Source organism: Sorex araneus, chromosome 4, assembly GCF_027595985.1.
Source record: "Sorex araneus isolate mSorAra2 chromosome 4, mSorAra2.pri, whole genome shotgun sequence".
NCBI classification, from domain to species: domain Eukaryota; kingdom Metazoa; phylum Chordata; class Mammalia; order Eulipotyphla; family Soricidae; genus Sorex; species Sorex araneus.
In genome coordinates this window covers 89,298,707-89,325,701 of record NC_073305.1, presented here as the reverse complement: position 1 = coordinate 89,325,701, position 26,995 = coordinate 89,298,707, and the positions used below count along the sequence as shown (strand labels likewise).

Genomic DNA, 26,995 nt, shown 5'->3' with positions numbered 1-26,995 from the left:
TGTGCATTTACTTATGTGGTTTGTTTTAGAGAGAGATTTCTATAGATAACATGAATTTTTCAGGGACATAAATGAGCCCCAAATGATTAAAAGCACTGGCTTAAGTACTTGTTTCTTGCTATGGACTTTTTCTTCTAATCCTCTACAAAGTAGCTCTTTATTTTCACAATCTTTCTGCATATTTGATTTGGATTGAACACGGTAAGGAGTAAAATGAAATCCATTCATCGTATTAGTCATTACTGAGATAGCCACTGTTTACATATGTTACCTGTCTGTCTACTTTCCTACCTATTTTTCTGCCAACTGGCTGTTCCTATGGATATATACACATAGAAGCACAGATTTTTTAAAAAGGAGTCATTCTATATTAATTCTATATTTTGCTAAAAGTAGATTTTTTTTGTTTTTTTAACTTAATTTTTTAATTAAAAAAATTTTTATTAGTGAATCACCGTGAGGTACAGCTATAGACTTACAAACTTCTGTGCTTGATTTCAGTCATACAACGGTCGAGTTCCCATCCCTCCACCAGTGCCCATTTTCCACCACCAATGGTCCCAGCATCCCTCCTACTATTCCCACCCTGTCCCCTCCACCCCACCCCGCCTCAGTGGCAGGGCGTTCCCTTTTGCTCTCTCTCTCTCTCCTTTTGGGTGTTGTGGTTTGCACTGGAGGTATTAATAGATCAATATTTTTATTTAATAGCTGCATAGTAGTTCATTATATGTATATAAGCGAATTCATTTAACCAATCCCCTATAAATAGACACAGGTATTTTCACATAATAAAAATCGAACCTTAGGCAATCTAATCTAGGAACTAGGGGCTTTTGTTTGTGATAAGATCCCTTTTCCTTTGTTTCATCTTTTCAAGCCCCCCAAGTTTGGTACTAGCCTTTGAGATAGAGAATTGTTTTCCAGAAAGAGAACCATGGGGGTGGCGTGAGATAGTACAGTGGGTAGGGCTTTTGCCTTGCATCCGCTGACCTGGGTTTAATTTGTGACATCATATATGATTCCCTGAGTCCTGACAGGAGTGATTTTGGAGTACAGGGGTGTCCAGGGCCAAACCCTGAGTACAGTCCTATATGGCCTATGAATGCCCACCCCCCCTCCCCGCCTGCAAATAAAAAGAAAAAAAAAGAGATCCTCTTATACTTTTCTCTCTAAATCCTAAGATAGCTACATAGCAAGTCATTTTAAATTAGTAAAGAATAATTTTATAGGTTCCACCAACTTCAAAGCTGCTTCATGTAAGTATGTTCTTGATTTTCAAGGTTCAAAGGGGTCCGTCTGCTTTTGTGATGTTTAATGTCCATTTAAAAAAACTGTAAAAATTATTGTGGAACAATATGAATACTTCCATGCTTTAAAATACTTGACTCATGTAAGCTTGTACTGTATATACAGATATGTATGGTATCTCTTAGTCTTTCTCTGTGTATATTTTTCCCATGCTATGTTGCTCTAAGAGGTGTTGCTGGGGTCTGTTCTTCTTTTCTCTCTTATCTGTTTACCAATGACACCATCAGATTAGAGGTTGCACCAGTCAACTCCCTAGGGTCCAGGGGTAGTAACTGTTCCCATCTGGCTCCAGTGATTAATGGTGTTTTTGTCATGGCATAAATCACATTTTGCTGTTCAATCAGCTGAGACTCTGGCCATTAAAATTTTTACTCTATTTACGAAAATCAATAACCAATGGTTGTGTGGAAAGGAGCAGTTTTTTTTAACTACTATTTCCTAAGTCTGTAAAGATAAACAATCAAGTTACTATACTCACTGAAACAGGGCAGGCAGCAAGAAGTATAATCTTACAGAAGAAAGGATGACCTTATGTAAGGACAGGTAGGGGGCCATTTTAAACAAGATGGAGAGCAACAGAAGAAACCTAATACCCGTTGAAAGTTTTTAAGATGATCACCCTTTTTCACAGATTAGGTCAACCAACACGGTAACCTTGGAGAGCTCAAGATGAGTTTTCAGAAAAGCATAATATACATTAGGTTAATAATAGCATACTATGATGGACCTAATACCACTCACAACTCTCTGTGGAATCTCTAATACACAAAATCAATTTTATCTATTTGTTTGCCTAATTATTGCTACTTGGAAAAACATACAAAATCTAAACAAAGAAATTAGCCAAGGTGATGAAATTTCATGTAGAAGAAAAAAATAGAAGAAGGTTTTGGAGGGAAAGACTATCTAGTACGAAAGCGACATCTTGCATGCTTTTTGTGGCAGGAAATATTAAAGTGTGCTGTGGACCATGTGTAGCAGCATGGCTGAGTAGACCTGGCTAAGGTCAGTGATCTGGATTCAGTTAGTTTATTTCACAAGCCTTGAGTGAGTGCTTTATGAGGTTACCCACCAGCCTTCCCCCCCCCTTTTTTTTCCCCTTCCCTGCAATGTCAATGCTTTTGTGAGTGGTCCACTGTTTTCCCTCAAATTCAAGCATGCCTCACTGATTCCTGGCTGCAGATTGTCTCTTAGGAACCCTGACTGAAAGTTACATTTCAGGAATTGAAGTTATACCAGTTTGTTCCTTCACCTGAGTGTCTGCAAGCCTGGGGCTGACTAAGTGGAGCTGAAAGTAGGAAAAAGTGAAGACTTGGAAATGATATAGCCCCCCCCCCCCCTTTTATTTCCTTCTTATGTCTCACTCAGCCTAGCAGCCTTTTGTTTTTGCTAGCCGGTGGCCCTTTAAATAATCACAAACATAATAAAGAAAGAAGGAACGACATCTTCTGCATTTACATGCAAAATACAATCCCTTTATACAATTTATGACGAGGCAGCTTTGCTCCTTGAGGCAAAATGCTTGGGTAAAGCATCCTGTTTCTCATCCCACTGAATAAAGACCAGGAGCTGAGAAGTCTCTTCCTGTTACAGCACCGCATCATTCCCGCTGACGTTATTGGCGGCTGTTAACTTTGCTAGAAGTTGAAATTATCTCATGGACTTTAAACTGGAGTTCAGATGTTTGTTTATGGGAGCTGCCTCGGGCTTTAGAAAACAGCCTTTTGTGTTCTTCCAGTCTTAAGAAAAAGGCTCTTCTCAGCAGCAGCCTTTCCTCCCTCCTTTGCTTTTTTTTTCTCGGAACCTGCCTCGCTCTCAAGGAGAAAATGAAATAAAGAGGACAGACAAGGCGCTTGGGGGAGAGAAAAAAAAAAGCAAAGCAAAACAAAACAAAACAAAACAAATGGCCAGAGAGGAGACTGCAACGGTGAGGCGAGTTGCAACGGAAAGAGCTTGGGACCTGACATCCTGCATTTGTGCTTTGTTTTTTTTTTTTTTGAAACTTGGGAGTTAGTTGCATTTAATGAATTAACCAGCAGGCTGGGTTGGTGGGGGAAATGTCTCTCCCGTCCTGCTGGGGGAGCCAAATACTATAGATTTGGAACAGGAAGGCTGTTGATTCGGGCTTCATTGTTGGGCCAGTCATTTGGGAGCTGGTGACCCGAGCGCGGCCGTGCGCTTGGGTGCGACTCGCCCATGTCTCTGGGCACCGTTTCTGCCGTCCGCGCCCCGGCCCGGGAAGATGGTGAGCCCGAGCTCTCGGGTACTGCGGGCGCAGCCCCGGGCGCCCAGGGTGATGCAGGATGCCCGGCTCAGTCGGCGGCGGGGAGGGAGGGAGGGAGGGGTGAGGGGCTCGGGGTGGGGGTGCTGCTGAAACGAGATGAGCAGTCTGTTGAGTGTTTGGCTGCTAATGCTTTTCTTTTTTCCCCTCTTTTCTTCTTCTTCTTCTTCTTCTTTATCTTCTGTGTCATCCTCTGTAGAGTTCCGGGAACGCGTCCTATCGCTGCTCGATGTCTTCCTCTGCGGATTTTTCCGATGAGGAGGATTTCAGCCAGAAGTCGGGCTCGGCCTCTCCAGCTCCCGGAGACACCTTGCCCTGGAATCTGCCCAAACATGAGAGATCCAAAAGAAAGATCCACGGGGGCTCCGTGCTGGACCCCGCCGAGAGGGCTGTGCTGCGGATCGCAGGTAAGAGGTTTGGGGGAGGGGTGGGGGGGGAAGGGAACCGAGAGTTGCGGAAATTCCCCCAGCAGCGCCTGGGGGCCCTCTCGGGGCGCTGATGCTCTGGGCCGAGATTTGTGCTCCAGGATGGGGGGGGGACCACGAGGGGGGAGGACGATGACCATGTTTACTTTGTGGCCCAAATTATTGATGGAGCGATTTGCCCTGCCTGTTGGTGACTAAGCTGTTTGGCCTTGTCTCTGGGGTTGGATGAATCGATATTTTTGAAGCAGCTCGGAGATATTTACAGACATCTGCACCAAACTTTCTTATCTATGTCCAGGAGCTATGAAGACAATCTGAGAGCAAATAACACCCAGTGATTCCCAGTGTATTTTACTGGAAGCTCCCAGAGAGGAGCCTTCATTTAAAATGTGTCCAGCGCGAGTGAGTTTCTCATGCTTCATTCGCGCGGATTCCTGGGTTTTGGTACCCAGGACTGCAGAGTGCATAACAAACAGCAACTTGGATGCTTTTCTTTCTTTTTTTTTTTTTCAAATCCCCCCTTTTTAATGCTAATGTCCTTATTAGTTTTGTTCGGAGCAGCTTTCTGTCCCTAGTTCTTTGGAGGGTTTAGCCATCAAGCATTTCTGACTAATTAATTAATTTATAGGAAGTGCCCGTGTTTCTGCTCTGTGCTACCCGGTGTTCGCTTGCACTGTTATACAAGCCCAACAGAAGTGCCGGCTTGTTTTGCCCAGCAGAAAGCTGAGAACACTGGGGTAATCAATCCCGCCGCCCCGCAGTGCCTGTGGGGTTGGGGTGTAGGCGTTCTGTACAGGAGAGGGGCTTTCTGGAGGGGCCTCGCCTTCCATTCCTTCGGAATTGTAGTTTTACTTTGGAACTGCAACAGTGTTGGATGGAGTATGTCCTTGGAGGCTCTGTTGCAGAGGCCGGAATCCGAGCTTTTTCCCCAAGTTGTTTTCAGCAGCCAAAAATCAGGTCTCCTCCTCCTCCACTCTGCCGGGGAGGCCCCTCCCACCCAGTTTCTCTGCCTCCCAGTATCATGCAAAGTTGGTACTTTATCTTCTTCCTGGGGGCTGGTGGGGACTTCCCGAGATCCCAATCTCTGGGCTGCTGAGAGTCCCCCTAGTGTTTCTCTGGTGGATTTTCTGATTAGAGGTACGCGCGCGTGCGTGCGTGCGTGCGTGTGTGTGTGTGTGTGTGCAAACACGTTCTCTGGTGGATTTTCTGATTAGAGGTGCGTGTGTGTGTTGTGTGTGTGTGTGTATGTGTGTACAAACACCGCTCATCCCTGTCATTCTCTAGTCTGGGTTTCTGGGGCAACAGCCCTGAGCTTCTTCGGGCTTTTGTCCTGAGATGCTGGCAGATCTCCCCTTTGAAGAGGCGGGAAGGGTGGAGCAGAGTAAGAGGAGGAGGGGGGAGGATGGAGGACGGAGACTGTCTGGAAGTCAAGTGACAGCGAGTAGGGTTGGCCTGGGAGAGCCCTGGCAGACCTACTTTGTCATCCTAGAGTACCAAAAAGTATTTAGTCACAGAGTCCTGGCTCCTTGCCCTGTTGAGACCACCTCTCTCCACTGCCACCCCCAGCGCAATTGTCAGGCAGGGAAAAGAGATGATAGTCGGAGAAGTTTTGCTTTGCCCTAAGGGAAGGTAGCTGTGTGTGAGAAGTTGTTGTGCCCCTTGGTAACTGGGGTATCCAAAGGGGATGCTTATTCAGCAGATTCTTATGGAAAGTAGTAGGTACTTTTGGTAGTGTAGTGGGATTTGGATGGCATAAAGGCATTTTGCCTTTTGTAGTGAAGTGTCAGTGAGAGTAAAAGGCAGATGATGGTGGTATGAGATCGTAGTCGTTGTGAAAGACTTTGCTAGAGAGGAAGTCATGAAAAGCTGGGTGTAGTGGCTCTCAGTCCGTGCTGTAGATATAGATCAGTGTTCCTCAAAATGGGCAATACTGCCCACTGGGTGTGTGTGCTGGAATGATCCCAGGATGGGACAGTAGCTTCAGGTGCAACTGGAGAGCACTTCCTATATCTTTGCATAAGAAGGTAATTTTTTTTCCAGGGGGCACTGAGTAATTTTGTTTGTTTGTTTCTGAAAAGGGGGCAAGAAGACTGTTAAGTTTGGGAATCTTTGATACAGGTTTAGACAAGAAAGAATGGGGGAAATGGAGTTCTAAAGGGATGAAGCAGATAAACACATGTAATAGTAGCAGACTGTAAAACTCTTTGAAGGAAGGCATCATGCTTTATTTCTTGTCATATGTTTGCTGAGTGATTTATGGAGCTTGGTAGGCAGTTGTTGGCATTGATTCTCTTGAGACATCGCATTGTCGCACTGTTGTCCCATTGTTCATCGATTTGCTTGAGACTTTTTTTTTTTTTTTGAGTTGGGGCTTGGGCCATATCTGGCAGTATTCAGGGTTTACTACTGGCTCAGTGCTTGGAGATCAGTTCTGGTGAGGTTTGGGTGACCTGGGTTGCTGGGATTGAATCTGAGTTGGGCATATGCAAGGCACGCACTCCGTCTGCTGTACTACCTCTCTGGCCCAAGACATATATCCCTTAAAGATAATGTTAATTGTTCAAAAACAGAAGAAAATATACAGAACATATAGACTAATATGGACATACAGTACTGTATTTAAAATCACTGTCACTGTCATCCCATTGTTCGTCGATTTACTTAAGCGGGCACCAGTAACATCTTTATTCTTCCCAGCCCTGAGATTTTAGCAGCCTCTCCTTACTTGTCTTTCCCAACGATTGGAGGCTCTTTTAGGGTCAGGGGAATAAGACCTATCGTTACTGTTTTTGGCATATTGAATATGCCAAAGGTAGCTTGCCAGGCTCTGCCCGTGTGGGCAGGATACTCTTGGTAGCTTGCCAGGTTCTCCAAGAGGTAGGTTTGTGTGTGTGTGTGTGTGTGTGTGTGTGTGTGTGTGTGTTTAATTACTTTCTATGATTTGTTGACAACTGTCTGAACTCCATCAAATATAGTGTAGTAATTATGGAAAATGGGTAGAAAGTATCTTATAATGCTTATAATGTGTCTGCGCAGTTCAGAAAGCGGCCTGGAGCCTGATGGCGGTTGGGTAGTGGAAGTAGGCTGCCGGGGCTGGGTCCCTTGGGGCGGGGTGGGTTCTCACCCCAATATTTATATTTATTTAAAATAAATATTGGTAAATTAGAGATTTGTCATATAAACCAAAATTAGTACTCACACCAGGAGTATAGACAATTTGCCAGTCAACAAATATCCCTTTAATTATAATGTGGCTAAATTATAAAATTTAGATACATTATGTGTGTGTTTTGTGTGTGTGTGTGTTTTTTTTTTTTTTTGGAGGGGGGCATATCTGGCAGTGCTCAGGGATTACTTCTGGCTCTGCACTCAGGAATTACTCCTGGTGGTGCTCAAGGGACCATATGGGATGCCAGAGATACAATGTGGGTTGGCCGAGTGCAAGGCAAACATTCTATTCATTGTACTCTCATTCTGGCCCAGATACGTTATGTGTTTAGTTGGCTAATGATCACTCAGTCTGAATATAAGACAATGGTGTCTGAGGGAATTTGGTGGATACTTTGAAAAGATACCATTAAAATTCTGACTTCTAGGTTTATTAGACATTTGATACTGCGTCTGACATTCAGTCCATCTCTGAAATTTAATTCTTGTAAAAGGTTGGGTGAGATTCAGGAAGGGCGTAAAGATGGCTTTGGTGCTCATTAGTTAGTAATAAAAGAGCTGAAAGTTTAATGTTTTTGTCTTTTTTAGGGGGGGGAGGCAGGCACACTTAGGTTGCTAGGGTCTACTTCTGACTCGCAATAGAGATTACTCCTAGAGTAATGGCTCAGGGGACCATATTTTGTGCCAGGGATCAAACCTTGGTCAGCTTTGTGCAAGGCAAGCAATGTCATTGCTGTAGTTCTCTAGTTCTTTGTATGTGTCATTAAGATAATAAAAATAGACGCGTCCATCTTGAGAGTTGCCTCCCTTTCAACCCAAGATGTGCATTCTCACTTCTGCCCTTTCGAGAAGCCCCTGTTCTCTCTTAAATGTGTATCTCTTTCCTTGCCTATCTCTTTAAACAAAACTGTTGCTTAGAAAAAGATTAAGAATGAAATTAAATATGACAATATCTGGTGTCAAAAAGACCTTAATTTATTTGTATCTAACAGACATGTAGATATTCATTGAAGCCCTGGAATAAAACAAAGAAAATCACACAATTCTGTCTTTAAAGAAATCATAAGCCTGGTTTGATATATGTAATTACAGCATGGTGGGAGAACTTATGGTTGTAATAGTTGTAAATACATAATATTGAAAGACCTTGGGGTGAGTCTCATAAATCTGTAGGGAGAAGGATGCTTGGGAGGTTCTTGGAAGGTGTCGGAGGTGAATGGAGTTGGGGTGAAAGGGAGGGCCACTTCTGAGGGATGGAACTACTAGGGCAAAGGTAGAGAGGTGTCTTTATTTTTATTGATTTATTTAATCAGATCCCCCATTTTCCAGTAGCTAGGCAGTCACCGCCAGAAACTGCCCCCAGCACCGTGAAATCCCATTAATGGCCAACATCCAGAGACTGTAAAATCAAGCTCCTGGAAACTTATACACGACATCTGATAGCCTAATTCTCCCTCTTGGAGAACCTGGCAAGCTACTGAGAGTTTACTGCCCGCAAGGGGGAGAGTCTGGCAAGCTCCTTGTGGCATAAGCATATGCCAAATACAGTAACAATGATGGGTCTCATTCCCCTCACCCTGAAGAGACTCTAATGCGGCACCATTGGGAAGGATGAGTAAAGAGAGGCTGCTAAAATCTTAGGGCTAGGATGAATGGAGACGTTACTGGGCCCGCTCGAGTAAATCGGTGATTAATGGGATGACAGTGATACAGTGATTTAATCAGTCAAGACTGGGAATGCAACCCAGAGGCTTCTTGTGCAAGGCGAGTGCTCTGGTGCTGTCCCTTATGCCCTGCGAAATGTCTTTAAATGGCAGTTACAGCACCATGGGGTCAAAAGCAAGGGCTTTGGTAGGACATAACTTGGACAATAAAGGCGCTTACACACTCTAGTGAGGAATTTGGACTCTTGATGCTGTGAAGTGATGGAGAATCACTGAAAGATTCTTTTTTTTTTTTAATAATTTATTTATTTTTAATTAGAGAATCACCGTGAGGGTACAGTTACAGATTTATACACTTTTGTGCTTATACTTCCCTCATACTAAGTTCGGGAACCCATTCCTTCACCCGTGCCCATTCTCCACCACCCGTAAACCCAGCGTCCCTCCCACCCTCCCCAATCCCATCTCCCCCCCAACCCACCCTGCCACTGTGGCAGGGCATTCCCTTCTGTTCTCTCTCTCTAATTAGCTGTTGTGGTTTGCAATAAAGGTGTTGAGTGGCCACTGTGCTCAGTCTCTAGCCCTCATTCAGCCCGCAACTCCCTTCCCCCACATGGCCTTCGACTACAATGTAGTTGGTGATCGATTCTCTGAGTTGCCCTTTCCCCGGAACGTGAGGCCAGCCTCGAAGCCATGGGGTCAACCTCCTGGTACTTATTTCTACAGTTCTTGGGTATTAGTCTCCCACTCTGATATTCTATATACCACAGATGAGTGCAGTCTTTCTATGTCTGTCTCTCTCTTTCTGACTCATTTCACTCAGCATGAAACTTTAATCACTGAAAGATTCTTAAGCAGTGCAGTAACATAATTAGATGTGTATTTTCGAAAGTTTGCTGGTGACAGTGTCACACGTCTGACACCTTATATTTTTAAAAGTGCTTTGCATGTAGTGTTGTTTCTTAATTTTGAAATCTAAGGCTATAATATATGCCCTTCCTGTCTATCAGGGTCTATGTGAGAATAATAAAATGTTTAGAAAGGAAGGGGGCTTTGTAAAACGCATTGTATAAAATGCCTTCAACATAAAAAACAAAAAACAGATATGGTAATCTTTTTTGTTTGTTTGTTTTGGAGCCATACTTTGTGGTGCTCAGGGGTCACTCCTGGCCCTGCACTCAGCGATCACTACTGATGGGCTTAGGGTATTATATAGGGCACTGGGGAGCAAACCCAGGTTGGCCCTATGCTAGGCAAGTGCCCTACCCATTGTACTATCGCTCCGGCCCCCAGATCTAGACTCATTTTTTTTGCCACACCAGGAACACTTAGGACTTACTCCTGGTTCTGTATTCAGGAATTACTCTGGGCAGGCTCACAGGACCATATGGGATGCTGGGGTACTGGGAATCTAACCCGGGTTGACCATGTGTAAGGCAAATGCCCTACCCATTGCACTATCACTCCAGTACTCACCCCCTGCCCCCAGATCTGCTGAGTATTTTGTTTTATTTTAAAAATTATTCTTTTGAAGTCAAGAATTTTGTAGTTAAGTGGATGGGCATGAAAAGTTTCATGCTGAGTGAAATGAGTCAGAAAGAGAGAGACAGACATAGAAAGACTGCACTCATCTAGGGTATATAGAATATCAGAGTGGGAGACTAATACCCAAGAACTGTAGAAATAAGTACCAGGAGGTTGACCCCATGGCTTCGAGGCTGGCCTCACGTTCCGGGGAAAGGGCAACTCAGAGAAGCGATCACCAACTACATTGTAGTCGAAGGCCATGTGGGGGAAGGGAGTTGCGGGCTGAATGAGGGCTAGAGACTGAGCACAGTGGCCACTCAACACCTTTATTGCAAACCACAACAGCTAATTAGAGAGAGAGAACAGAAGGGAATGCCCTGCCACAGTGGCAGGGTGGGTTGGGGGGGAGATGGGATTGGGGAGGGTGGGAGGGACGCTGGGTTTACGGGTGGTGGAGAATGGGCACGGGTGAAGGAATGGGTTCCCGAACTTAGTATGAGGGAAGTATAAGCACAAAAGTGTATAAATCTGTAACTGTACCCTCACGGTGATTCTCTAATTAAAAATAAATTATTAAAAAAAAATAAAAATTATTCTTTTATTTGTTTGCTTTTGGATTTGGGGCCATACCTGCAATGCTCAGGACTTACTCCTGGCTCTCCACTCAAGGATCACTCTTGGTGGTGCTCTAGGACCATATGTGGTGTAAAGGATTTTACCCAGGTCAGTAATGTGCCAGGCAAGCATTTTCCTGCTCTACTGTCTCTCCAGCCCCTTTAACTATTCTTGAAGTGCTTGTAAAGATACTTTACATTTACTTGTCAATGACAGTGCTATTTTAAAATATGGATTTTTGCCCCTTGTGAATTCTTTGAAGTTAGAATACAAAAATCTAAGCAGAATCAGACTTTCCAGTTTTTGTTTCTCTTTTTTGAGACACACCCAGCAGTGGTAAGGGGCTTACTCCTGGCTCTGCTCAGGGATCACTCCTAGTGGGGCTCAGGTGCTGCCTGAGGTGCTGAGGATTGAACCCAGTTAGTCATGTGCAAATCAAGCACTCTACTTGTACTGCCTTGCCCCCAGAATCAGACTTTGGACTCAAGCATACTTGCAGTTAAATTTCCCTTCCCTGGACAAATTTTTTCAGCCTTTTCTTTTTTTATTTGTTTACTTTCCGTTTTGGGTCACACCCGGCATTGCACAGGGGTTACTCCTGGCTTTGCACTCAGGAATTACTCCTGGTGGTGCTCGGGGGACCATATAGGATGCTGGGAATCGAACCCAGGTCGGCCGTGTGCAAGGCAAACACCCTACCTGCTGTGCTATTGCTCCAGCCCCTCAGCCTTATCTTCTGTATCTACTGGTGAATGTTTACTGATAGCCACAGGCTCTTATAAATTTAAGTCTTTTTAAAAAAAAAATAAATTTAAGTCTTAATAAGCAATATTGTACCTCATTTAGGCCTCCCAACAACCCTGTGAAATAGGTATTGTATATTTTTTGTTTTATGACACCTCCCCCACCTCCACTTCCCGTCCCTGTGCTCCAGGCTTACTCCTGGATCTGCCAAGGGTCATGCCTGGCAGGCTCCAGGAACATATGGGGTACTAGGCATGTAACCTGGGTGACCATGTGCAAGGCCTTACCCTATGCAATATCTCTCCAGCCCATACTACTATCCATTTTTCACTCCAGAATTGTGCTGAGTGAGGGGGCACTCTCTTCTAGACCATCTAGCTAGGGATTGATGGAGCTGTTATTAATTCAGAGTTTTGTTTTTTTTAAAAATTTTGTTTTGGGGTTGTACCTGGAAATGCTCAGGGATTACTCCTGGCTTTGCACTCAGAAATTACTCCTGGCAAAGCTCAGGGAACCATATAGGGTGCTGGGTATCGGGCCTGGGTGGACCACATGCAGAACAAATCACTACCTGTCATACTATTTCTCCAACTTCACACACAGGCAGTTTTGAATCCAGAATCAGGAGTAAGCCCTGAGCCCAGCTGGGTGTGTCTAAGCTCTTAAACACTATGCTGTTGCTGTTTCCTTATGGAAAACACTTTCGTTATCAACAGATTGAACCAGTATCATTCCAGGGATGCATGGGGTGAAGACTGTTTCTGCAGAGAACACTAACCGCTGCTTCTGTGTCATTTGATTGGCTCTTAAAACGGACAGTTTAAATCATTAAGTGTTTAAGACCAGAGAGGTAGTACAGTGGGACAGGGTGTTTGCTTTGCACATGGCCTACCTGGGTTCAGTCCTTGGCACGGTATATAGTCCACGAGCTCTGCCAAAGAGTGATCCCTGAGCCAAGAGCCAGGAGTAAGCCCTGAGCACCCCCAGGTGTGGCCCCCAAACAAAAATCACTAAGTGTGAACTAACTCTATTTCTAAATTTATCTTTGGCAGTGATTGATAACCAGTGAATACATAGACAATGCCCCCAAACTTCATTCGTTGTGGGACAATTGTGAGGTCTGTGTCTGTCCAGGTGTGTTCAGTAAATGGAATGCCTCTTGGGAATTTAACCCTTTATTGCCATGTCTCATAGAACATGTTTGTGAAATACTGCATATGGAAATGCATATATTAAGTTTTTAAAAAATTCTGCTAATCCGAAATCCTTCATAAGATGTGGGATCAAACTCAGTTGGAAACCAGTGTTCAGGACAGAAAAGAGAGACATAGCCTTGCCTTGGAGTTAATGAAAGTAGATGAGTTACTCAGAAGTTAAGCTTTTCTTTCTTTTATTCTTTTTGGGTCACACCCAGCAATGCACAGGGGTCGCTCCTGGTTCATGCACTCAGGAATCACCCCTGGCGGTGCTCAGGGGACCATATGGGATGCTGGGATTTGAATCTGGGTCGGCTGCGTGCAAGGCAAACACCCTACCCGCTGTGCTATCACTCCAGCCCCAGTCAAGCTTTTCTAATTTAAGTAAAGCTTAATTTCTTTCTAAGCTTTATTTCTAACTGAAGTAAAGTTTTTTTTTTTTTCCTTTTTGGGTCACACCCGGAGATGCGCAGGGGTTACTCCTGATTCATGCACTCAGGAATCGCTCTTGGCGGTGCTCAGGGGAATATATGGGATGCTGGGAATCGAACCCTGGTTGCTCGCATACAAGGCAAAAGCCCTACCCGCTGTGCTATCACAAGGAAATAAGTTTTATTTCCTTGGCCTCCCCGCCTCCCATCCTCATCCAAGAATTAGTGGAAAAAGGCCCAGATTTTACAACACTGGAAAAGAAAGAAAAATTAAATCAAGGGCAAGAAAGGCCCATTTGTAGGCGAGAGGTAACAGAAAAGATGTGGCTAGAGGTAAAGCTGTTTTAGTTACCAACCAGCTAAATTATCTGTCAAAAATAAGAGCTAACACTGAAAAGGCTAATGATTATCACTGTTGAAGAGAGGCCCAGAGGGGGTAAGTAAAAAACTTGCCCGTGTCATACAGTAAGGCCCCCCCAAGACAGCCTATCTTCAGAACCCACGAATTCATTTACATGCCCTGGTGCCAACTGGTACTTCCAGGAGACTGTTCAGCGCACCCTCATTTGGAGCGGATAAACCAACATGAAGGGAATGGTACCTATTCTACAAACGGAGCGGATTCCAGTAGGGTGTGGGATGAAGGATGGATGGCGAGGCGGGGTGGGGCGGGGGGTAACTTAAGTCAGCCGGGAGGGCTGGGAACTGCCGGGAGACGTGGGCGCCTTGGCCCAGCGCGGCGCAGCCGCGGATACCCGGGGCCGGCTCTGGGGGGCGGAAGGAGGGACCGCGGGGCTGGTCCTCGGGCGGCCACGGGGTGGCCGGCGCGCAGGCGCACAGGCGCCGTGACTGTCAAGCCCTGACGCGCCGTGCCACCTGCAAAGTTCGCCCCGCCCCGTCCCCTGAAATGTACCCCCCGATCGCTAATCCCCTGCCCACCCTGGACGGCGCTGCAGTTGGGGGGACCGGAGTCCTTCTGTGTTTATGATAAGCTGAGTGGTTAAAAAAAATAAAGTATTGCACCATCCCCAACCCTCTCCCCCGCGCTGCAACCTTTCCCTTGGACGGGTGATGGGGGGGACCGCGGCGGGGGCCGTCCTGCTGGGGGCTGCGCACTTCGGGGGCCGCGCTCTGCGGCTTTGTTTCCCAGGCACCTGTTGTGGGTCCCAAATAGAAACGTGGCCCCCAGAGCCCGGGGGCCGGCCGACTGGTGCCCGGCGGTGGGCGTGCTGGGCCCCGTGCGAGCCCCCCGAGTGGGGTGGGCCGCGGCGGGGGCCCGGCAGGGAGTGGCCGGCGCTGACCGCCGCGCGCTGCCCTCCCTTCCGCCCTCCTCCCTCCCTCCCTCCCTCTCTCCGGGGGCGCGGGCTCGAGGCTGCGGCGCGGCCGCCAGGAAATGCCGCAGATGCGCCGCGCAGCATCCCGGGCGGAGGCCGCGCGCCCCTGCTCCTCCCGCAGCGCGGCCCCAGCCGGCCCGGAGCCGGCGCCCAGCCCCGGGGTCCCGGCCGCCCGTCGCCCCCCGCCCGGCCCAGTCGCGCTGCTCGCTCCCCCGCCCGGCGCGGCGCCGCTGCGCACCACCCCCGGGCTTGCCGAGATTTGCTGCTGTTGAAACCCGAGAGACGGTTTCTGGCTCCCCGGGAGCCGGGTGCTCGCCCCCCCCCCCGCCCTCCCCGAGCCCCGACAGGGGGGCCTGGGCGTTTCCTCGCGCGCCCCCCGCTCTGCGTCTCCGGCTTCTGCGCGCTTCCCCCCACCCCGCTTAGTCGGCCGCTGCTTCTGCTTTTCCCAGTTCCCAAGGCTGCGTCTTGCGGACCGCGAGACTATCCCGGGGTGACCAAGGGGAGGGGTGGGGGGACAGGGGAATTGACCAGTCATCGCTTTGGTAAACTTCGGCATGGCGGGGTACCTCTCCCCAGCTGCTTACCTGTTCGTGGAGGAGCAGGAATACCTCCAGGCCTATGAGGATGTTCTGGAGAGGTACAAAGGTATGTTGGTCCCTGGCGCTTGACACAGACCAAAGGGGGTAAGCCGTTACCTGTGCCTAACCGGGGCTACCGGGGCTTAGGCAGGAATAAACAGGTGTCTGGGCTAGTCGTGGGAATGGACCAGGTCTTTCTGGATGGGATGCAGAAGCCCCAGCACGGAGAGAGGGGTGGAGGGGCGACGGGCGGCTTGGAGACGCCCGTGGATGGGCAGTAGAATGGAGAAGAAGAGGTTTGTTTTCCAAGAAGCTTTTGCCTTTTATCTTCTTCATGAAAGCTCTTAAGTACTCTGCATAGTCATAATTCACCCTGAGAGGGTGGCTACCGAATAATTCTCCATGGGATTACAAAGCTTTGGCTGCTTCTTGCATGGGGTACTGGTTAACCCCTCTACCAAAGGTTTTTAAATCAACGGACTGTTTCTTGAGAGCCTCGACAAATCATTTGTCTTAAAACGATCTAACTGGGGAAAAGTTTGGGTTTTGTGACTGGATATTATTTCTTCTATATTATAAAAATGATTTGCTAGTGTGGCAGCGGACCTGTATCAGTGAATTTATTGTAAATTTGAATGTGAAGTGGAATATTTTGGGAGATAGTCTATTCTTTACGTGCTGCAAATTCCGTGTTGACCTGATAATTTAGTATTATGTATGCTTTGACTTTATAGTTTAATATGCTGTTAGCTAGGCAATGTGCACCTTTCTCATTGTAAAGGGCCTTTTTACCCCTCTAGAAATTATTTTCACTGAGTTTTGGCAGTTCTTTTACTGTGGCTCCGCACACATTCCACACACAAGGGTAGCTCACAGAGCTTTTATTTGTAAATAGTCGCCCATTTCATAGACTGGTTACAAATTCTGTCGCATCTTTTGATTATTTGCTCTTGGTTTAGAAACTCTATGTTCAATAGGATTATACAGTTTAAACTGAAGGCACTCATAATTTCTTTTACTAGTAGAAGGTATAAATGTAAAATATATGACCAAACAATTTAATTACACATCTCTCAAAAATTTAAAAAGCTCCCCACAGTTATGTTTTTATAAACCTCTTTTTTATCATATACTTCATCATGGACATTTTTTAAATCTCTCTAGAATTCTGTAAATCACACAATCAGAATTCCTTTCAGCCCAGACTATTATTCTATTGTGTATAATACTGCCATTGAGCGAGTATAGCAATGTTTTAAGCTAAAGTAGACGTGTGTTTTTGTGTGTACTATACTCATGTTTACAGCCATCTTCCCATCTAAAGAAAGGTTCTTAGTCATTTGTAGAAATTTGAAAGTGGAAAATACTGCAGATTACACTAATAAACATTTTTTAAGCTATATACTCATTCCCATTAAAGTCCGAAAAAAATACCTGAAAGTTTTTATGCGTCTAAATCTTACATGTTTGAACAAAATTTACAGCTGTATGAATCTGTCCTGTTTTTACTTCACTAACAATACAGGTGACCTAAGGTCTATCTGAAAGCAGGGCTAACAATAGTGCTGATTTCATTTGTCTCGAAAAAGCAAGCATTACTTAGCTGCTTTTGGAAATTAAAGGAAATTAAATGCCATTTAATGAATGCTGTTGCGGTTCTCACTGTGCTTCATTTAAATCATAACCTTACGGGGCCTGGAGAAATAGGATAGCAGGAAGGGTGTATGCTTGGCATGTGACTGACCCGGTTCCATCCTCTGAACCCGTGTGGTCCCCTGAGACCACCAGGAGTGATTCCTGAGTACAGAGCCAGGAGTAAGCTCTTAGCACAGCTGGGTGTGGCCTCAAAACACATACGCAGACACACACACACACACACACACACACACACACACAATTTTAACTTAATGATCGGATTGCACTTAGATATACACTTTTTCCAGCACATAGCCCAAAATTTCAGTAAAAAAATGGGGATTGCTTCTTTCCTTTCTAGTTTAAATATGCTTAGGCCATCAACTTTTACTTGGCTTTATTGACGTTCTGTGTTTCGTTTTGTCTTGGAAAGGGAAGTAAGGGTATTGGCCAGTGTACTACTTGAAAAGCTAGAGACCTGGAAAACTCATTGTTTCCCTCATGTGGTTTGAAGCCAGTAATGATTTCCCATCAGCGTCCAATACGATGACTTCACTACGGAGCTTACCCTGATGACTTGCCATGGGGACTGATCTAATCAGAAAAGAATTGTAGGCTTTGAATAGGGAGTGTCAGTTCACAAAACTTTCAGGGTACAGTTGCTCGTTTTCTGAAAGCATGCATTGTTGGAAACACTTTACATTTCCATTTTAACTTAATATAAGTTATTTTGATTTTGATTTTTGACAAACTTCCCTGGTTACAGGTCGAGTTCGCATAGGTTATTATCAGGTTGCTGAGTTATTGTATGCCCCAGCTGTCAATGGGGTAAGTGTAGGAGTCAGCTGAAACCAATTCAAAATCTTCCTGTTGTCAGAAAAGTAGATTTACAAAGATCTATAATAGGATCTAGGAGTATTAGATTTAGAAGAAGAATTTGTTGGACGTAGTTCTCAGACAGCTTTGGAAGGGTTTCAAAACTTGCCTTCTGCAGATAAACAAGGATAGTGGCAAGTGAGTGTGCCCTAATTATTTATGGTGTGGTCGGTCTTTTCTTGTGTCTTGCTTAGGTCCTTTACTCCTGAGTGAAGTTAGGCAACTGCTTGCAGAATTAGAATAACGCACAGAGAACTATTAGCTACAGAGAAAGGAACTGTGTTCTGATTCGTATTCTAATGCTCTTACAGAATACATTCATAGAATATTAAGGGCCTCTGATAAAAATATCACATCACTTCAGCTGATACTACAATCAGGGCCAAATCATCTTTTACGAATAAGTCATATTTCTTCTTGTTTATGCTAGAGACGATCCAGATCAGTGCATTTATATGTGTTCTATTTTTGTTTTTGGAGAGACTCTTTTGTGGTGTTCAGAAGATCTGGGTACCCTACCTGTGATTCTTGACCCAGGCCAGAGGTCAGTATTGGGGCTGGAGGATGTGCTGCTACTCGGTCCTCTGGTGCTGGAGATGATCTTAGCTGCTATGGGGGTGGCTGGAGACCTCCAGGGCACACTTGGTATTGCTCCTGTCTCAAGAGCTGCACCGAGTGACACTTGGAGGACCAGGCCATATGGTGCCCGGCATCAAAGCCAGTGTGTGCGCTAACTCCTTTACTATCTCTTAGCCCATGCTTTTTAAACTTCTTTTTTTGGGGGGGAAGGGACAGTGTTAGGGGTCAAACCCAGGACCTTAAAATACAAGGTGCTGTTTTGCTGAGCTACATCCCTGACTCCAGGGTATTGCCCTGCTTTATTATCTGCAGTAAATTTACCAATAAAATGAAAATGGCCATGAAATTCAAAAATAGTTTTAGTTGCTTAGTGAAAAAAATACAGAATGATCACTCCTGATTATTTCCTCTATATAGGAAAACCTGTATACTGCTGATATAGTTAGTATATACTAGTACTAATTTAACTATCATCAGAATATATGCTGGAAGTCTTTGAAAGATTTATTTTCTAAATGCATATTACTTTAAAAAAGTTTTGTGTGCAGATGAGATTGTTAAGCTATACCTGAATTTTATTCCACATTTCTAGGATTTAAGTTAAAAGAAAATTTTAAAAATGGTTATTTTCCATTTACTTGGATATTAGATGTCTTCGGGCTGGAGAGATAAGTTCAGTGGGTAAAGCACTTGCCTTACATGTAGCCAACCTGGTTTCGATCCCCAGTATCTCAGTTGGTCCCCCAAGTACCAACAGGTGTTATTCCTGAGTGCAGAGCCAGGAGTAACCCCTGAGCACCACTGGGTGTGGCCTGAACACACATACACACACACACACACACACACACACAAAAAAAATTAGTTGTCTTTAGATGACTGGAAAGTGTTTTTTTTTTTTTTTAACCCCTGAGCACCACTGGGTATGACCCAAACCCAAACACACACATACACATACGGAAGAAATTAATAATAAATTAGTTGTTTTTAGATGATTGGAGAGTGCGTTTTTTTTTTAATCATTGTTTATGAAAGCTGAATATTCTACATATGCACATGCTGATGAAGGGAACTGAGAAACAGTCTTAATTGTAGTTTTCATTTTCAGTTCAGTTTTAAGGCCCCACACAGATATATGATTAGCAGAAGTTCAACCTTTTTCTGTGTTTTGCTCTGAAAGCCAATTCCGGTAACAGTTGAAGATTGGAGTACAAAGGTTTCTGGGAATTTCCCCCTTCCATAAAATATAGCCTTTGGTGATCTTGCTGAGTCATTTTCAGGATTCTGCAAATACTTGATTTTTAATTTTATCTACTCTTGCTTTGCTCAGGTATTGGAATAATTGAATTTCATGCTACATCACAATTGTTTTGTGTTGTATTTTGCCAAACCTATACCATTCTGGGCCTAGTCTTCAAGACACAACACACAATCTTCTCTCCCCCAAGTTTTATCTGTTAATGAGTGTTAGTTGACTTTGGCTGTTTGTAATGAAAGTAATTAATAGTGCAAACAGCTAATAGTGCTTGGCCAGATAAATATTTTCTTTTTCTTGGGTACTGAGAGGCCCAAGATGTTCGCGGTATCTTTATTTGCGTAATGAATCCAAATGCCTGTATTTTCTCTTAGCCGCTCATGTTTCTGATGTGCCATCTGTCACCACAAGAATAGGCAACTCTTCCCAGGCCTGGTATCGTAATTATGGATGGGAAGAAGGGCAAATGTAAGGGCAAAGAAATGTATAGTTGGATCAACCTTCTTTTAAAAATTGTATTTGGAATCTCACTTGGCTTCCTTTCATTGCGTATCATGGACCAGAATCATCTCAGGGGTCACTCCTGTCTGCAATACAGACAAGGAAAAAGTAATTTTGTTCACCTTCACCTTCTCTCTCTTTGTTGTGTTGTCAGGGGATCACACACTTGGAGTGCTGGGGATCATAGTTGCAGTGTTGGTTTTGCACTGAGATGTGTAGTATTGAGGATCGTGCTTTACCATTGAGTCACACTTCAGTGCTGGAAAATAGGTTTTCTTTTTTTGAGTTATCCTTATTCAGTGCTCTGAACAAAACTAGAAGCTCTGTTCATAAAGAGTAACATGCAGCTCACTTTGATTCTGCTCCAGGTACCCTGAGGTGTGATTTCCCCAAGCACCTCCAGAAGTGACCACTGAGCACAGAGCCAGGAGTGGCTTATGAGCACCACTAGATGTGGGACCCCATTCCACCTCCCCCAAAAGAAAAAGAATAAGATAAGAATGAATGTTGGTTTTGCAGCAAGCAGTTTCTGGCATGCGGAGAGTAATGTGCTGTCATGAATTTGAAAATTGAGTTTGGACACATGTTTAAACCACAACACAAGATATTTGATTTCATTAAAGACTGGGAGAATATGAGTTCTCCATTGTAGTCTCAGGGATTTTTAAGGGTTCACTAATACATGGACCCAGGTTTGATCCCCAGCACCATGTACGATCCCTGAGCACAGAGTCGAGGAGAGGCCCTGAGCACTGCCCTCACCACAGTTGAATATTTTCTAATATTAAAATACAGATTTGAAAATAATGTCTGCAAAATAATTGTGATTCAAAATGGTGAAAGAACTTGTCCACTGACTTACATCATAAGGAACATGTATCAGGTCAGGAATGTTATCAGTCATTAAACATCATGAATTTAATTGAACCAAAATATCCTTCTGATGCGCCTTTAGCTTCTTTTTTTGAGAATGGTTTGCCAGACTGTTATTCCATAGCCTACCATAGAGGAGTTTGTGTCTGACTTTGAGGCCTGTGTACCCACCGTCTCACTCTCTGGGGGCTGGAGGGTTTGTCAGAGTATATTAATGACATTAAAGTTTGTGACAACATCTAATGCTATGGAGTGACAGAAAGATAGAATGTCCAGATACATGTGTTCCTGTTTTAGTTTCTTGACTAAGCGTGAAAATATATAAAGTTGAAGAAGCTTCATTTACATGGGATTTTTCTCTCTGTATGGCTTTCTTATTTTGGAGAGGGCCAGAACTCAGGTCACCTGGGGACTGGGCCACTGTGGGGATCCAACCTGGGCTTTCCACCCGCAAAGCCCGTGCCCTTGTTCTGCACACTTTGACCCATTTCCCCAGCCCTTCCAGTGGCCCCCAAGAAAGACTTGTGCATCTGTTTCTCAACTCTTAGCAGTTTAGGGGCCCTGTCTGGTCTGCTTGCACAAAAGACTCCTTGATGAAGTATATCATGATTTCAGTAAATCATAAGTAAGGCTTTTACTTTCTGATCTGGTCTTTTCCTTTAACCTGTGATGCCAGTACTACCCGTTTGTGTTTTTTCAGCTCCTGAGAACGTCCGTAAATAAATCCTACTTTCTTTCCATTAATATAAATTTCAAAATTGAAATGATCAGTATGTGAATTATGAACTGTTTGGCAGTTTTTCCCTACTTAGCAACTAAATGAATAGACATACACGGTATGCATGTGATATCTGATTGTGAGCCCCAGTGGTACATGCCATCCCGTCAGATTGTGGGGCGCTGGTGGTAGATAGCTGCATCACCAGGTCAATGAAATTGTTTTTGCTATTATTTTCCATGGTACTCAAAGAGTTAGAAAACAAAAACCAAGACACTTCCATCCTTCTTAAAAGAGGAAGTTAATAATTCTGCTTGGGTTGGAGCAAATGGGACTTTACTGTAGGAGAAAGTGGACGTGCCTGGGAGGAAAATTTCCAAGAGGAGAGAATGGCTTGACTGTCATGTTTTATTAGTATGACCACACGTTTCACTTTCAATGTCTGAAGACGCAATTAGATAGAGGCTTTAGGAAGATGGAAATGGTGAATCTAGAACATTATGTTGAACCAGATGGAAAATGCCCGGAGTCCCTCACAGCACCAAAGTAGGCTTTATGCTGTAGGTTGGGAGGGGAACCAAGGTGATCTTCAGTAAAATGTGACCAGTGAAATCAATTTAAAGTAACTGTGGTAATGATGTGGAGAGCTGAGCAGAAAAGAAGCCCGAAGAGGTACTGAGACAGACTTAGAGGCTACTGTAAAATTATAGTGGTCAGATTGGAGGACATTCCAATGTGACCATATGGCTTTGGCTAGGATTGCAGACTTCGCTGGTTCTATATGGGACAGGAAAGGCTATAATACTTTCTTATGATAAAGTTATATATAAAGAAGCTTGAGATGTTTTTCCTTTAAAAATGTGTATTAGAAAATACATTTTTGAAATGCATTTTAAAATTGTTAGATCTTTGATTGGTGGTAAAATATTATCTCCCTTGACCTTGGAAATACTGACCTAGCTACTGCTATTCTATTAATATAAAAATTGCAGTGTAGGAAAGTTAATTTTATTAAAATCATGTAGCCATCTCTTTGCCTATCAGATGTGTATTTGACATAATCTATGTTTTAACTTTCATTCTGTTGACTGGGAAATGGAGAAGAAATAGTTTTTAAGACATTTTCTTTGTTTTGTTTTTGTTTTTGAGTCACACCTGGTAGTTCTCACAGCTTACCTCTGGCTCTGTGTCTAGGGATCACTCTTGGCAGACTTTTGGGGACCATATGGGGTTCTGGAGATTGAACCCCGGTTGGCAGTGTGCAAGGCAAGTGTCCTAGTGCTGTACCATCGATCTGGTCCCAAAGACAACTTTATAAGTGGGTTATGATTTTGATATTAACAGAACTTTCTGAGATGCTTTACATGGATGCAAAATTTATAGTTTAAAATAGGTTTTTCTTAATATATATTTAATAGATTTTAGTATTTGAGTCACTATATCTTTGAGGATTATAAATTCTGATGATTAGATATCCATGAAAGAATATATATTTAGTATGAGAACTTCTACTGTATATTTAGGTTGAGGAGATCTTAAAATCAGTTACGTTTTGTAAATGTCACCAGTGAATGTGACTGCTTTGATACATGCCTGAAATGTTTCCTGGAAAGAATTGTCAAAGGGAGCTGACAAAGTCCTGATTTTTCTCTTGTGGGTGAAAATATTTCCCAGTGAATCCTGGTATTAAAGACATTGTACAAAGTTCCTATTGTCCAAGTGAATTAAAAGTATGCCCTTATATTCAGTGCTAGAGTTCTCTATACTGGTTATGACATTTGACAAATTGTATTACTGATTTTTATTGTGAAATAATGCTACTTGGTAGACAAATTTCTCCATTCACTCCTTAACTCAGTGCAATAGATCTGTGGGCCTCAGATAGATAATGAGGTAAGCCCCCGGTTCCTCCTACATCAATAATTCTAAAACAGTCATTTTATTTTTGGCTTGGATCTCACCTGGCAGTACTTGGTGGCTTTCTCCTGGTTTTACTCAGGGATCACTCCTGTGTTGTTCACAGGAATGTGGGGTGCCAGGGATTGAACATGGATTAGCCGAGTGCAAGGCAAGCGCCTTGCCTTACCCACTGTACTGTCTCTCTTGATCCCGCCTGTTAGAAAAACAAACAAATTTTGTTTTCATAGTGGTGTAACTGGTATAGAACATAGATTTCAGGTGGATAGCATGATTTTATTTGAGAAATGATTATCAGAACCAATCTAGTTGATAATCCATAACCACACATAGTTACATATTAAGATTTATCCTCATGAAATTCGAGATATGTGGTGCACCATTTATTATTGATAATAACCTTGATAGACATGATACTGTACCACTGTATTCTCATGAAAATTATTTTTAAACTGGAAGTTTGTATCTCTGACCCTCTTCCTTTCACCAGTTCCTCATCCGTGCCTCGGTAACCACCATTCCCTACCTATGTACTCATGTTTAATGGAGTTGTTGTTTTCTTCACGTTGGGCTGTTTTTGTTGTTGTGTTGGATAGTGGTGGTAGTGAGGGTGGCGTGGAGACCACACTTAGGGGTGCGGGGATGGAACCCAAGGCCTCATATTTAAATGCAAAGCATATGCTCTATCACAGAGCCACATTGTTGGCCTTTACTCTGAATTGTAAGGTTTTTTTATTTGTTGTTCTTGGCTTACACCTGGCGATGCTCAGGGGTTGCTCCTGGCTCTGCATGCAGGAATCACTCCTGGCAGTGCTTGGGGGACTATATGGGGGCCGGGGATAGATCCTGAGTCGGCCGAGTGCAAGGCAAATGACCACTGTACTATTGCTCTGGCCCCAGAGTTGTGAGAGTTTCTGTGTATTTTAGGTTGCGGTGCTTTATCACATAAGTATTTTATTTAGCACCTTATAAATATTATTTATACTGTACTTTTATACTATATACTTTTTTATACTATAGCCTTTTGACACAGTCGAACCCTTTGCTTATTATATATATGTGCAAATAAAAATTTTAGAAAATTCCCTATTATTTCCTTTGATATGGTCATATTCTTAAATATTATTTTATTTTTGACATATGTTGTATGTTGTGCCTACTTTATAGAATGCGTGTGTTGTCTCCGAGTTCAGCAATCTGACAGTTTGTTTTAGTGTATCTGCACATGGCACTCCCAGCTCAGGTATCCAGTTAGTTGGCAGTTATGTTGCTTTATAACACTTGAGCCTAAAATTAGTTGAACAGTTCTATTTTAAGGATAGACTGAAATTACTAGTTCATGTCCTGCAAAACATGTGAAAGCTAAACTCCTAGGATGTTGATTTGCTTCTTTTAAAACATTGTCAAAAGTATGGTTGGAAAATCCTTATTGTGGTTTTAGTTGTCGTGACTTGATTATAACAGGCATGTTCTTACTTTGTGTATAATAAAACACATAGTTTTGCTCTGGCCACTTGGAGTTAAGATACTGATTTTACACGAACAATATGTTTCCATTTGAAAGAGAGCAAAAGTAGTTAATTTTTCTTGTTCACAGTTTAGAAGAGCCCAGTTCATAAATATATATGAATTTTGAACATCATTGACTGCCTTTGGTAGGGGGAAAAAAAGGAAAAATATAAAGAGTACTAGTGGCTCGTTTGTGTTTCTTATGATTATTCTTTTTAATTTTTTAAAATTTATTTCTAATTTATTTTAAAATTATTGTTATTATTTTTTGCTTTTTGGGCCACACCTAGCAATGCACAGGGGTTACGGTTACTCCTGGCTCATGCTCTCAGGAATTATCCCTGGTGGTGCTTGGAGGACCATATAGGATGCTGAGAATCAAACCCGGGTCAACCGTGTGCAAGGCAAATGTTCTACCCGCTGTGCTATTGCTCCAGCCCATATTTTCTTTTTCATTTGGGTGTGGGACACAGATAGCAGAGCTCAGGGCTTGCTGCTACCTGAGAACTAGGGGTGGGGGTGTGGTATCCACTACCACCCCATGGTCTCAGGGGACCATGCAGTGGTCAACTCAGGGCCTCCTGCATACAAAGCATGCATTCAATCCTTTGAGTTAGCTCAGTCCATCACAGCTATCTTTAAAGTTACATAATGGAGAGCAGAGAATGTTGAAGATGCTTATTGGTAGAGTAAAAATTGAGTGGTTGAAATTCAGAATTTGATTTTCTATGTAGTGTGAAAGATAATTTTATTACCTCTTTTTTATTTTAATTAAAAAAAATTTTTTTGGGTCACACCCAGCGATGCTCAGGGGTTACTCCTGGCTCTGCACTCAGGAATCACTTCCCGGCGGTGCTCAGGGGACCATAAGGAATGGGGGGATTGAACTCAGGTCTGCCGCATGCAAGGCAAATAATGCCCTCCCTGCTGTACTATAGGTCCAGCCATATATATATATATATATATATATATATATACACACACATATATATATATGTATGTATATATTTTATCTCTTTAAGTGGGGCTTATCCTAGGCTAATAGGTTTAAATAAAGGTGCATGTGCTCTTATTTGAGTTTGTCCTTTAGCGCCGTGCTCTTCACCTTTATTCTGGTTGTGGTCCCCGTCTGAACTTATTTCCTTACCATGGCCTCTACTCCTACTACTCCCTGGCCCCCCTTCCTGTAACCTCCATGGATTATACTGGAAGCCAGCATGGAGCATGTGTCTCCCAACTGAAAACACTGCTTTGGATTATTTTAGAGGCTGTAACAACATACTTAGATAATTTGTAGTGGTGCCTAACAGTATCTTGGAGCTGCTTAATCAGTTTCAGATCCTAAAGGTTTTTGACTAATGCTACATTGTAATCTTTTCTTATCATTTATTTCAGAAATGCACCAATTTCCTTTACAATATAAACAAGAAGTCATATAGAGTCTAGCTTTTTAAACTGAGGGTCGTGATACCTTTGAAGTTCGTGCAACTTCTAAAATTTTTTGTTGTAAGATACATTTTATGATTTATTCTCAGTAAGTGCTTGAAATTCTCATACATATTTTCTATACCAGGTAGGCAAAATTTGTCAGGCAAAAAAAAGGGTGTCAAGTGGAAAAATTTAAGAAACTCTGATGTAGATTATGTAAGACACAGTAATGAACTACTTAAAAGATACTAATTCATGACTCAGTAGTTCTTAAGTTATATATCCAGAAAAAAAGTTTAAACCACTCTGGATTCTCGAAGTTCAACTATAAAAGAAACAATGAATAACATTCAGGGGAGCTACTTTCCATTTCTGGCATTTTAGCTAGCTAGCTAGCACTCTATAGACTATTAGGTTAAAATGAATGATCGCCAAC

The 26,995-nt window shown here is 43.4% G+C and overlaps 1 protein-coding gene across 10 annotated transcripts in view; it reads left to right on the top strand.

The window, feature by feature from the left end:
- Positions 1–26,995, top strand: part of DST (dystonin) — a 558,535-nt gene that overhangs the window by 145,127 nt on the left and 386,413 nt on the right. For 7 of the 10 annotated variants that reach the window (XM_004605867.3, XM_055134251.1, XM_055134257.1 and 4 more), the window contains exon 4: positions 3,789–3,996. In XM_004605867.3, coding sequence (XP_004605924.2) covers positions 3,789–3,996 — 208 coding nt within the window. Of the gene's footprint in view, positions 1–3,788; positions 3,997–15,107; positions 15,339–26,995 lie in introns of those variants that run through there. The other 3 variants (XM_055134258.1, XM_004605868.2, XM_055134254.1) reach the window with 3 other exon arrangements.